The sequence below is a fragment of the Garra rufa genome, chromosome 14, assembly GCF_049309525.1.
Source record: "Garra rufa chromosome 14, GarRuf1.0, whole genome shotgun sequence".
NCBI lineage: Eukaryota > Metazoa > Chordata > Actinopteri > Cypriniformes > Cyprinidae > Garra > Garra rufa.
The window spans coordinates 35,727,896-35,742,158 of NC_133374.1; the positions used below are offsets into that span (position 1 = coordinate 35,727,896).

General features: G+C 35.2%; 1 protein-coding gene across 1 annotated transcript in view; it reads left to right on the plus strand.

Annotated features, from left to right (window-relative positions):
* The window catches only part of arrb1 (arrestin, beta 1), a 65,982-nt gene that overhangs the window by 38,155 nt on the left and 13,564 nt on the right, over positions 1-14,263 (plus strand). The window contains exons 10-17 of the mRNA XM_073817478.1: positions 1,994-2,078; positions 2,166-2,238; positions 2,329-2,466; positions 2,552-2,635; positions 4,885-4,908; positions 5,328-5,398; positions 5,549-5,600; positions 8,099-12,341. Of these exons, the coding sequence (XP_073673579.1) occupies positions 1,994-2,078; positions 2,166-2,238; positions 2,329-2,466; positions 2,552-2,635; positions 4,885-4,908; positions 5,328-5,398; positions 5,549-5,600; positions 8,099-8,210 (639 nt within the window). The 3' untranslated portion in view covers positions 8,211-12,341. The remainder of the gene's footprint in view (positions 1-1,993; positions 2,079-2,165; positions 2,239-2,328; positions 2,467-2,551; positions 2,636-4,884; positions 4,909-5,327; positions 5,399-5,548; positions 5,601-8,098; positions 12,342-14,263) is intronic.

The window sequence follows — 14,263 nt, forward strand, 5'->3', positions numbered from 1 at the left end:
GTTAATCCAATGGCAATGAGGACATCTAGTGATGGAACCAGGGGATTACAACTGAAATCCTGCAGGCACAATGTTATGTGTAGTAGTAGTAGTAGTATATAATAATAATAATAATAATAATAATAATAATAATAATAATAACTTTTTTTTCTTCATTTTTTAATATGTTCTGATGAGCATATAAAAACTCAGAAATTCATACAGACATTATTGAAGCTTCAAATAAAAGGTCATGATAGAACAATTCTAAAAAGACATTTGGCATAAATAATGCTACTATCTGTAACACATTTACCGAAATTAGGAATCTGAAAAATAATTAAATTTATTAATTATAGTTTTAGACTTGGGATCTCAGCATGTCATTAAGGACTTTTGGAGTGTTATTAAATGTATTGGCTGGTCATTGATACATTTTTAATAGATATATCTGGGATCTCTCTCTAAACAGAACAGAAATAGAATCAATCAAAAAATGTTGGTATACATGTTTAAGAATTAAAATTTATAAAAAAAATAAGAAAATTAAGATTTTAGAATTTTAATTGCATTTTTCGAAAAAAAAAAATTGGATCATTGACGACACATGTGACCCTGGACCACAAAACCAGTCTTAAGTAGCATTGCTATATTTGTAGCAATGGCCAAAAATACATTGTATTTGTCGAAAAAAGTTTCTTTTATGCAAAAAATCATTAGGATATTAAGTAAAGATCATGTTCCATGAAGAAATTGTGTAAATTTCCTACCGTAAATATATCAAAACTTAATTTTTGCAAATATGCATCGCTAAGAACTTAATTTGGACAACTTTAAAGGCGATAAACCAATTTGTGGTAGACATCACAGTTCTTTCAGTTGCACGCATAGTGGTGGCAAAAAATAAAGAGGTAAAGTCCATAGAATAAGAGAGAGAGAGAGAAAAAAACAATTTTTGTGCCTTTTGCATGCCAGAATTGGAATGCAAGTAATTTCTTATAGAATACATCAATGTTCATCAAAGATGCCATTTGAAGTTAAACGCAGACGTTTAAATAGACAGACTATGGATGAAAACTGCTATGATTACTCAATATGTCTACATAATATTATCATATGCTGTTTGTTGGGGATACACTGTATTAGCTCTACAGTTACAACATGACATAATATTTATTATTAACATTTTACATAACATTTATTTCTTTTGTCTCACAATTCTGACTTTTTTCTTGCAAATGCAAGGTTCTCCTAGCTCAGACTATATAACTCGTTTTAACTAAACAATTGTGATTTCTCAGGGCAAAAAAGCCAGGGCCAAGGGGAAAGGAGAGAATGCCGAGTTGTTTTTCTGATCAGAATTGTGAGATTTAATCTTAGAATTTAGAGAATAAAGTCAGAATTTAAAAAAAAAAAAAATTTTTTTTATTCTTTTATTCCATGGCTCCATAGACTGCTACTTGAAAACCATCATTTTCTGCAAACAGATAAACTCTGCCCACAAAAACGTCAGCACAGTTTACAAACACTAAATTGGTCTGTTTTCTCAATATTTCTAAATTTTAAAATAGTTGTGTCTCAACCAAATATACATCAATGGAAAGCTTATTTATTCAGCTTTCATATGATGTATAAATTGAAAAATTGTGGTCTAGGGTCACATATATAAATCTGATTGTTGTGAATTTAAAACATTCCGTTTTTATTAATATTATTACAGAAGTTTTTTTTTCTGTTTATTTTATGTGACTGACAAATATGCATTACATTAAGTTGTTAAAATTGTATTATTTCAAAAGGTTTGAAATTGTGTATTCAAATACATAAATCTTAAATATTTAGGCCCAAGTATTTTTTTCAATGTAGATTATAATTTCAATATCAGGCAATATTATTATTATTTTTTAATAACACATACCATACATAGTACATATATATTTTTTTCTTATGCTGCCATTTACTCTTGCTTGCATACTGCTAGTAACTAATTTTCTTTGTGCTTAATGTCTTTCAGATTTACTATCATGGTGAACCAATCAGTGTTAACGTCCATGTCACAAACAACACAAACAAGACAGTAAAAAAAATGAAGATTTCAGGTCATTCAGTTATTCATAGAGGACAGACTTTGTATTTACACTAATTTCTAATTAAGAAACAAATAACCTTTATTTCTATTATTGCAGTGCGTCAGTATGCTGATATCTGCCTTTTCAACACTGCCCAGTACAAGTGTCCAGTGGCGACAGAGGAATCAGAGTAAATACTCTGCAAACTGAACACTCATCTACCATATGAAAACACAACTTGGCATCTGATTAATTACTCTCTGCTTTGTTCCTGTTCTAGTGATTTTGTGGCCCCCAGTGCTACATTTTGTAAAGTATACACTCTCACACCTTTCCTCGCGAATAACCGAGAGAAACGTGGCTTGGCTCTGGATGGCAAACTCAAACACGAAGACACAAATTTAGCCTCAAGTACATTGTGAGTACAATCTTTGATTAAAAAGTGGACTGTGTTTCTTGTAAGGTTTATTAATTCACCTCTCCATAACATTGTTTCTTAAAAGGTTAAGAGAGGGGGCCAATAAGGAAATTCTGGGCATTATTGTTTCTTATAAGGTGAAAGTGAAGCTGGTGGTGTCACGTGGAGGGTAAGTTTGCATTTTGGTCATCCTGTTTGGTGTGTGATGCTAAAAATCGTTCACCCAAAAATGAAAATTAGCCCAGTATTTACTCACCCTCCAGGCATCCTAGGTGTATATGACTTCCTTCTTTTAGACAATCCAATCCAAAAAGTTATATTAAAAATTATCCTGGTATTTCCAAGATTTATAATTGCATGGGCAGGTGTTTCTATTCATCAGTCCAAAACAAGTCCAATAAAGTGAATCCATCCATAAGAAAAAGTGGCTCAAACAGCTCCGGAGGTGAATAAAGGCGTCCTGTAGTGAATCAATGCATTATTGTAAAAACAAAAAAAATCCATATTTAAAGCGTAATAATCACTTTAAGTCTAGCTTGCGCCAACTGGTGGTACACGGAAGCCCTTCTGGGTGGATGACGTAGAATGTCGGCATTGCAAATGTGCCGGTGAACTTCGCACAAACCAACATTTGTTTACAGGAGCAAATGAAGCAAAGTGTACTTACTTTAGCAAAGGAAAACCAGTCTCTTCTTGGCTTATATATTCTTCGAATTCTTCGAAATCTAAAGCATTTTTTTTTTTTTTTTTACAAATCCTCATTTTGTATATATAAATAGTTTTTGGTCTCTTCATGGCACGTTCGCATTCATCACTTCCACATGCTCCCATGTATGACCAGTTGGTCCAAGCTAGATTAAAGTTGTTATAATATTTTTCTTACAAAAATGCATCGATTTGCTACAGGAGGCCTTTATTCACCCCCCAAAGACGTGTGACTTTTTATTATGGATGGATGAGCTTAATTGGACTTGTTTCATTGTCAGTACTTTTTTACTAAAAAAGTAATTTATTATGTCTCTTAGTAACTTTTTATTGAAAGTAATGTGTTACATTTTTAAATCTGGGCAGGGTTTGCTTGTTTGTTTTTAATATAAACAGTTCGAAAGTACAAAAAGTGAAATAAATAAGCCCAAGGCTGAAAGAAATGTAAATTCAAGTCTGCACAGTAGAACTGTAGGAGAGGAAAGTTCAACACTTCTAAGTTTTGCTTATTAGTATGGTTAAATTGGATCAACAAAGGTCAGCAGCAAAAGCATTATTTAATAAAATGGGATTAAATACATAAAGGAAATGATATTTTCTTGTAAATGAAAAAGTAATGTGTTTCTTTACTAGTTACTTGAAAAAGTAATCTGATTACGTAACTCACGTTACTTGTAATGTGCTACCCTCAACACTGACTAGATTTGGACTGATGAAGAGAAACAGCCGCCAATGCAATTCTAAACCTTGGAAATGCCGGGATAATTTTTAATGTAACTCTGATTGGATTCGTCTGAAAGAAGGAAGTTATATACACCTAGGATGCCTGGAGGTTGTTTAAATAATGGGCTAATTTTCATTTTTGGGTGAACTAACATTTTAAGGGGTTGGTTTCTTAAAAGGAAATATGTGACCCTGGACCACAAAACCAGTCTTAAGTCGCTGGGGTATATTTGTAGCAATAGCCAAAAATACATTGTATGGGTCAAAATTATTGATTTTTCTTTTATGTCAAAAATCATTAGGATATTAAGTAAAGATCATGTTCCATGAAGATTTTTTGTAAAATTCCTACTGTAAACCTATCAAAATGTAATTTTTGATTAGTAATATGCATTGTTAAGAACTTAATTTGGACAACTTTAAAGGTGATTTTCTCAGTATTTAGATTTTTTTGCACCCTTAGATTTCAGATTTTCAAATAGATGTATCTCGGCCAAATATTGTCCTATCCTAACAAACCATATATCAATAGAAAGCTTATTTATTGAGCTTTCATATGATGTATATATCTCAGTTTTGTAAAATTTTACCTTATGACTGGTTTTGTGGTCCAGGGTCACATATATTCTATAGGCTTAGTTTCAGTGTAATAAAAGTTTTTTTTTTTAAACATATTATTATTATACAGAAATATTGAATGTTTCAACAATGTTTAGTTGTTTACTTCCCATAAACAATAAATGAAATGAAAAAAGTAATTCAATACATGTGTATACAAATTTTAATATATGTCAATACAAATTTTTATATATATATATATATATATATATATATATATATATATATATATATATATATAAAAGATAAAAACAGACAGGTAGCTAGATAGGTTTGACCCCCTTTATTCATCCCAGGGTTACACTGAAATTACTTTGCTAAATCAATATGGAATATTGTAATAGAAGATCATGTTTATTTATTTATTTTCAGGCTGCTTGGAGATCTTGCCTCAAGGTACTGTGGTCTTTATGTTTATTCCTATCAGAGATTCTTTTTCTTGTGCAAATGTTCGACACCCTTCCCTTAAACCGGATTAAAGTTACTCAATAGTGAATTTCATTGACTAGGACTGACCATATACTGAAGAGTGTGTCTTACACAGCTGATTCCAGCCAATTGTGCACATTAGAGATTCCTATAAGTAGCCAAGCTTTCGGCTGGAAGCACAGACAGGCTCAGACACTTGATAAGATGCCATCAATTACTGGACCATTTGTGCTGATGCTTTTAGGCCAGTGGTTCCAGCACTCTGTTAGCACCTCATGAGTGCTGGGATTGAGGTTTGGGAGCAGCGTATCCTAAATGGCCAGGATTTATTTGGTTATCATGTCTCTTGGATGCATTACTCTCATAATTTGTGCTTCCCTCACTAGTGATGTTGCCGTTGAGCTCCCCTTTACATTAATGCATCCCAAACCATTGGAGGAATCGATCTACAGAGATGGTATGTGCCAGATTGCCTTTTTATCTGCTGTCATATAGCTCTGGTGAACTAGTTTAAAACTAGGATTTTGGATGTGAATTCCAGTGGGTGAGATGTCCATTACCTACAGAGTGTCAATCGATATTCTTTTTTGTAACCTTCTTGTTTTAGCTCCAGAAAATGATGCCCCCATTGACACAAACCTCATTGAATTTGACACAAAGTAAGTGAAAATCTTTACCATGGTGTAATTGGACTTTAACCTACTAAACTGCTTTGAGCTTTGTGCTTATAGAAATTTACACATAATTCTTATGTGTATTTATTTTTTTATTTTTTTATTATATGCTCACAGTAAAACATTAATATTGTAAAAAATAAAAAATGTTATGTGATGCAAAGCCAATTATTATTCATTCAGTGCATGATCTTTCAGAAAGTATTCTAATATGCTGTTTTGGTGCTCAGTTATTATCAGTTATTACTGGTGCTCAATAAATAATAATGGCCTTCATCAACTCCCCACCGTTAACAGAATTCACACAGTGTCCTAACCAGACACAACAAGCAATTTGGCTATCCACACCAGATGCGACACGACAGTGATGTGCACTGCATTGTCATATCTCAAATATCACAGCCAAATATCACTCAAATGTCACAGAAATTAATTGAATTAATTGAAATAAAAGAAGACATTAAACCTCCCAAGATCTCAGCAGAGGATGATTAAATAACTCGAAAAAAGGCATTACCAGCTTCACTTATTACTAACCAGACAGATTTTTTGTCAGCTGTCTACAAAAGGTCTTAATGAGAATTAATGCAGTTTAGATATTAATTACATATTTGAAGTTACCATTATGGCGATCAATGTCAGAGTTCGCTATGGGAAAGAGTTAAACAGCAAAAAACATTTGACATTGATAAGGTTTTTGTGGAAATATAAATCAAATTGATAGTTCAAAAGAATAGCATATATTTGGAATAGAAATCTGTATATCATTTTTGAATAAATGATAGTAAATTCATATATATATATATATACTTATATAGTGCTCTCCACAAATATTGGCACCCTTGGTAAATATGAGCAAAGGCACCTGTGGAAATAAATGCATTGTTTATCCTTTTGCTCTTTCAAAAAATTCACAAAATTCTAACCTTTCATTGAAGTAAAACAATGTAAAACTCATTATGAAATAAATGCTTTTCTCTAGTTCATGTTGGTCACAATTATTGGCACCCCTAAAAATTCTTATGAGTAAAATACCTCTGAAATATGTTACCATTTATATTTACATTTTTTAGCACACCAGGGTGGAGCTAGGAGCATGAAACATGTCCAGCCATGACCTCCATCTGCACAAAATATAAGGAGCACAAAGGCCAAATTCCCTTAATTGTCCATCACAAGGAGTAAAATAAAAAAACATAGTTCTGATAGGAAGAACAAGATTGCTGAGCTTCACAAAATAGAAAGTGGCTGTAAGAAAAGAGCTAAAGCATTGAAAACCCCCATTTCCACCATCACGGCAATAATTAAGAAGTTCCAATCAACTAAAGATGTTGCAAATCTGCCTAGAAGAGAACGTGTGTCTATATCGTCATGATGGATGGTGAGGAGGAGACTTTGAGTGGCCAAAGACTCTCCAAGGATTACAGTTGGAGAATTGCAGAGATTAGTTGGGTCTTCAGGCCAGAAAGACTGAAAAAAAAAAAAATCAAATAGACACTATACTGTATCACCACATGTTGTTTTGGAGGGTTTCATGAGAAATCCTGCTCGCTCATCAAAAAACAAACTCCAGCATATTTAGTTGTCAGTTACGACTAGAACTTTAAACGGGACGGGCTTCTATGGTCAGATGAAACTCAAAAAAGAGCTTTTTCGCAACAAACACTCAAGATTGGTTTAGTGCAAACAGGGATAAAAAGTACTCCATGCCCACATTTAAATAAACTGTTCTGGGCCTATTTTTCTGCCAGAGATCCTGGAAATCTTGTTTAGATACATGGCATTATGGATTCTAGCAAATACTAAGAGATACAAAAATCTAAACCTCACGAAATCTTATAATGGGCCGTGTTTAGATATTCCATCAGAACAATGATTCAAAACAAACACAAAAATGTGTCACTAAGGACAAAATGATGCTTCTGCCATGGCCGTCACGGCCGTTTAGAAAATGAATAGGATGAACTGAAGAGGAGAAGAACCAACATGGAACTGGGAATCTGAAGGATCTGGAGAGATTCTGTTTTAGGGAATGATCTCTTGTTAGGTGAACTCCAAACTCACCAGGCATTATAGGAGAAAATTCAGAGCTGTTATCTTGGGAAAAGGACTTTGCAATTGGGTGCCAATAATTGTGGCCAACTTAACAAGAAAAAACATTTATTTCATAATTGTTTTAGTAGTGTATGAGAAATGTTTCTTGGGCACCAAAACAGCTTAGATTAATTTTTGAAAGATCATAAAACACTAAAGTCTTGAGTAATAGTTGAATAGTCTTATTTATTTTAAATTGTAATCATATTTCACAATATTAATGTTTTTACTGTATTTTTTTTAATGCAGTCTTGATGAGTATAGATTTCTTAATTATAAAAAAAATCTTAATTATTCCAAGCTTTTGATCAGTTGGGTTATGTGAACAAAAAAACGGGTTTAGGGAAACACAACAACTGATGGATGTTTCTCTAATTGTTTGTCCCTAGCGACGATGACATCATCTTCGAGGACTTTGCTCGGCAACGACTGATCGGAGCAAAAGATGACAAAGATGAAGATGAGGAGGGTGCCGATTCACCCAAATTGAATGACAGATAGATATCTAGATAAGAGTTTCCTGTGTTGTGACGATACAAGAGACCCTTTTGAGATAACCTGGAAAAGTGGGACACCCTTTAACACAGTCACAGTGGTGCAGTTGTTGTGTTCTTGTTCACATTCGTCTCTTCCATCCTGCGAGGGTGTAAAATAAAAACTTACGTGTAGAAAATGTGACCTTGTCGTCAAAGCGATTAGAAGGTGAGGTTTTAGTTGATAGGCAGGCCACTGAGCGCCTCGGGTATTTGAGGGTCTTTTAGGGTTGAGGCAATGGCTTCTCATCATAGCTAAATCAAACGTCAGTGGTAGCATGCCTTTGTTGTTGCTTTGTTTTATAGATTCTTCCTTTGGCAAGAACAGAGGAAGAGTTTAAGGGCCGTGACTTAGTATTGAACCATATTTAATGTATGGAATTTGTTGTTTTAATTGCTGTAAAAGGAACTGGATTTAGTATTTTTATTATAAAAGCTGCCAAATTGAATCATCTTTATAATGTCTCATATCTCATCGAGTTTTTTAATCAGTCTTTTTTTGTTTGTTTGTTTTATTTTTTGGGAGAAATTATATCTAAAAGCTGTCTTACCTAACAAAAGCTATGGATACACTACTGATAAAAAGACTACATGACACAAAGCAAACTTTTTTCCTCCTAACAATCTTCAGTTATTTCTAAAAGTGGGTTTCTATGAAATCATTTAATTATAAACTATACCTATATATCTTTAAGGGGACTATATATTGCTATAGGATATTTTTACATAATTGAAGCTTCTCATACAGAGCACCTATGAATAGTCATGAGCTACAAACATTCCAGCTACAATCTCTATTCTGATTAAAGTATTTGTATACTTGAACCTGTCTCCTCTCAGGAACAGAAAAGAACTTGAGGAATGTACTGATATTTTCACCCATTGAGAGCTTTCAAGCTTCAGTAATGATTGAAAAACCATCCCTTAAATTTGTGCCTTATGCACATCATATGAATTGTTCTGAATTAATAGGTTTGTGTGAAGAAGAGATCAACATTTATGTTATTCACGAATAATATTTCTAGCACTCTGGAGCTAGATTAGATTTTAAATGGATTATTTAATAATTTATTGTTTGATTTTGTTAACCAGATCAACTGTTTCATTGAAAAGATCAGACTTGAAAGAACAACTTGTTGAACTGAGAATTTATTGAACTGTTTCTCCAACATTTTAAGGTCAACTATTGTTCTCTTTTTAGAGCTGCTTTACAGCAGAATTGAATTTTATTCACACTGCTGAAACACAATTTTTCTGTTCATCATTATCAAGCTGCTTTGATACAATCTGTATTGGATAAAACGCTAATTTCTAAAGGTGACTGTATTTTAACTAATCAAAATGATGTCAATGCACAGACTCACATGGAATGCTTCTATACTTGTAAGATGCTTTTACCCCATATGTTCCTTTTTGAAGCTTGAAAGTCCTCCAGTCCCTCATTGTAAGTGCATTGAAAAAACAACCAGCACATTCTTTACATTTCTCTTGTGTTCCAGGAAAGAAATACAGGTTTTAAAACAAATAATAGTGAATAAATGATCACAGAATTTACATATTAATTTAAATCTTCTATGGACTGTTTCATACATGAAATTCTAGGCTCATCCAGTAATTCTCTGAACTGGAGAGAGCAACTAAAACTAAATGACACTTGATTGGAAATGTAGCCATTTATACATTGCAAAGATTATGTGCTTTCTATATGAATGAGGCCTTGACTTACTGCATGAAACATGTCAAAAATTTGTATGTTTTGTGAATGAAACATTTTGTAAAAAAAAGAAAGAAAGAATGATGGATTGTTCAGTGAACTGATATAAATATTATTCCCATGTGCTGGATAAACCACAATTATAAAAAGAATAAACTTGATTATTGGCATAAGGCAAGAAAATGATGATTCAATGTTAGAAGAAATTACAATATATTAAATATATAATGTATATATCAAAGTCTTTGCTTCTTCATTTTGTTCTATGTATTCACAAAAAACAAATCAAGCGATATTTAATGTAACTTCTAATTAGGTACAATATACACTTCAAATGAAGACTTTGAAGTATTTGGACACGTTACCAATGTTAGTGGATCAAACAGTTAATGTATAATGCACTACAGTCCTTGCAAGCACAAAGGAGATCTCTATTATGTCTATTTTCATTGCATCAGTTCAAATTAAGCCCTTCTGTACCACAAACAGTAAAGTATGGTACTGCAGCAACACCAAGGTCATGGACTTGATTCCCAGAAAGAGCAAGAACTGTGTGAAACAATGTGTACCTTGAATGCAATGTTGCATTGGATAAAAGCCTCTGTCAGATGCATAAATGTGAATGTCTAAGACAATGTTTTCATTTCACTGTGATTTTGATGAAACAGTCAGCATGTGATTGATGATTTACAGTATGATCACAATGTGATAGCTCATTCCAAGCTGTAGCACAAAATCAAAACTTCTTGTTGTTTGGCTTAAAATGGTAAACAGAGTATGAATGTCGAACCGATTGTCGGGGTCTGTACTATGGTCTCAAATGGTTGAAGAGGATGTATTGTAGTATTAGCTGATCCAGATCAAACATCTGGCCTGGATGCAGACTGAATCAAGCAGGTAACCTCAGGAAGGTGCTGAAAATGAGACAGACAGAAACTAATGCAAGCCATTTGCTAAAGACAACTTTATTCATGCCTGAAAGGCCAGTGATGCACAATGAAAATGCCCATAAGGATGTCACCATGCCTCTAGTAGAGTGTACATATAAACTTGCAGGCAGAGCCAGATCTTTACTTTCATATGCTGTAGAAATAACCTCCACATTCCACTGTTTAGCACCTTCTCATGGACCGGGTTGGCAAAACATACAGAAAGCTGGTCAGTGCACTGCTTGTGTCTGTAAAACCCACACAGCTTTCTGATCCTGCATAGACACCAACCAGTAGGTGGTGGCAAGGATTAATAAGTCAATCACAGAATCATTCATTCTACCCAATGTTTCAAACTGGCTGATTTATTCACGAACTCTCAATCTCAGTGCTTCTCAACACTAAATGGATGTTTTCTCTTTAATTATTTTCTCGTTCTTCTGACCTCCAGCCCATGCCCCAGATATTGAACAAAGTTAGCTCATGCCTGCTGATGTATATAGGGCCCAGACTTCCTAGTGATGCCACTGGTGTGTGTGAAGGTGTGTGAGCTATTGCTTGTCCTAGAGTAGGAGTAGAAAAAGTATATGCTACCTATGACCTGAAGAACATTATCCCCACTGTCAAACATGGAGGTGGAAACATTATGCTTTGAGGGTGTTTTTCTGCTAAGGGGACAGGACAACTGCACCACATCAGAGGTCATAATACAGTCATATCTTGGGTGAGAACCTCCTTCCCTCATTGAAAATGGGTTGTGGGTGGGTATTCCAGCATGACAATGACCCAATACACACCCCCAACAAAGGAGTGGCTCAAGAAGAAGCACATTAAGGTCCTGGAGTGGCCTAGCCATTCGAAGGTTTGAGTTGCTAAATGTCAGCTTCAAAGCCTTAATGACTTGCAGAGGATCTGTGGGACAGGAGTGGGGACAAAATCACTCCTGAGATGTTTGTAAACCTGGTGGCCAACTACAAGAAATGTCTGACCTCTGTGACTGCCAACAAGGGTTTTGCCACCAAGTACTAAGTCATGTTTTGCGAAATACTTATTTCACTCAAAGTGGTCATCGGATGCTAAACTAACTTTTACATATTTGAACATTAATGTGTGTTGGCAGTTTGTGTTCACAACCACCCTACAATGATAAAAATCCACCCAGTGGTATTTTTTTTATCTTTAAAAGTAATATCCCTTTTTAAAATCAGGTCATTCTCAGCTTCTTGTCGGTGTGATGACACACAGACAGAGGCCGCTCCCATGATAGTTGATTGACATGAGCACCTTACATTAGACTCACCCTTACTGAGCTGAAACAGTCCGACTCCGATTGCCATTGTGTCGACTCAGGTGCAGACAAGAATGTCTCAGAATGAGCGATTAAGGTGTTCTGTTGTTGGATGTAATAATGAACATAGCAGTCGTCATTTACCCCTGACATCCGAGCTTATGCTTTGTAGCATACTCCCCGAATGATGGTCAGCAACTTTAACTGATGGGTTTGTTGATTTTTTATTAAATCAAAGCCAACACCAACGTAAGAGCTTGTGCCATTTCGGAGGGTGCTAAACATGCAGAATAACCTTAAGCCTTGTTTTAAGTCTGTTTTCAGCTAAACAGCGATCACCATCTGTCCTACCTATAACGTTACACTCCCGTTTTCTTTTTACTTCCTGGTAGAAACTAACGTAAGGTAGCACGTAAATTTCAAAATAAAGGTTCTTCAAAACGAAACATCAATTGAAATATACAAATGGAAGTATAAAATAAATGTAACATTAACTATCAAAGAACCAACAATAATATTATCCCTTTTACAAAAATAAATTAAATATAGGTCATTTACACTCCCACCAAAATTAAGAGCTAAGTATTGCGAATAATTTTCACATTAGAAAATGACCTGCGAATAAACTTAAAACTTCATCAAAACCCTTTAGAAGTCTTTAAGCCTCCAACAACAGAACTAACTTCTGTACAGGTCGCTCCAATATGGAAAGCTTACTTAAGCGTTTACCATCTTTGGTTAGTCTCTTGTCTCCTACTGAGATTTTCACTCTCCTTACAAGTCCATCCTTTCCTTCAACAATATCCACAACTTTGGCAAGTTTCCACTCGCAACGAGGTGACGATTCATCCATGTCCATCACAACATCACCCACTTGTAAATTCCTTTTTGGGGAATGCCATTTCTGTCTCGCCATGATACTGTGGAGGTATTCTGGTTTCCAACGACTCCAAAATTGCTCCGCCAGATACTGAACCTGATGCCATCTCCTGGCTCCATACAGATCCTCCCTCGGGAATGTGCCAGGTGGGGGCAGTGCTGAGATGGGTTTCATTTGAATGAGATGATTCGGGGTCAATGGCTCTAGACTGTCTGGGCTAAACAGAGTGTCTACAGTGAGTGGCCTGCTGTTGACTATGGCCATTACTTCATATAGCACAGTCCTTAGTACAGAGTCACGGAGTCTGTTGTGAGCTAATGCTAGGATTGAACTGAGTACACTTCTGACCGTCTTGATCTGACGCTCCCAAACCCCTCCTGCATGACTCGAGTGAGGAGCATTCATAACAAAGTCGCACTGTCTTTGTGAGAGAAATGAGCTTAATCTCTCCTCGTTTAACTCTTGTAGGGCTGCTTTGAACTCGTTTTTGGCACCAATAAAATTTGTACCTTGGTCGCACTGAATTTGGCGAACAGCACCTCTGATGGCTATGAAACATCTCAAGCTGTTGATGAATGCATCAGTGGACATGTCCTCTAACATCTCTAAATGGATGGCCCTTGAACAAAAGCATGTGAAGAGCAAACCATAACGTTTGTGTTGTTTCCTTCCTTCTGTTGTTACGAAAGGACCAAAACAGTCCATTCCGCAATAAGTGAATGGCGGCGAAGGTTCCAGGCGTTCTTCGGGTAAGTCACTCATTCTTTGACCTTCTGGTGATCTTCTAAGTCTGCGACAAACAACACACTGACGTATACATGAGGATACAGCTCTACTCATACTTGGTATCCAATAACCACTGGATCTGATTGCATTTGCTGTTAGGCCTTTACCTTGATGCTGAATTTTCTCATGGTGGTGTGCGATAATCAGCTTTGTGATGTGATGTTCCTTGGGAATGACAATCGGATGTTTAAGTGAGTCACAAAGAGTTGAATGGTGAAGTCTACCTCCCACCTTTACAATGCCGTTAGGGTCCATAAAGACGTCAAGTTGATAGAGTTTGTTGCCCTTTGTCAATTGATTCCCCTTTTTTAAATGCTCAATTTCTTTGCCATATGCTTGTAGTGCCTGGAGCCAATCAGACATGAAATAACTAGTCATATTCCTTAAATGACGTCTCCCCCATGATTAACACCTATGTGCTATG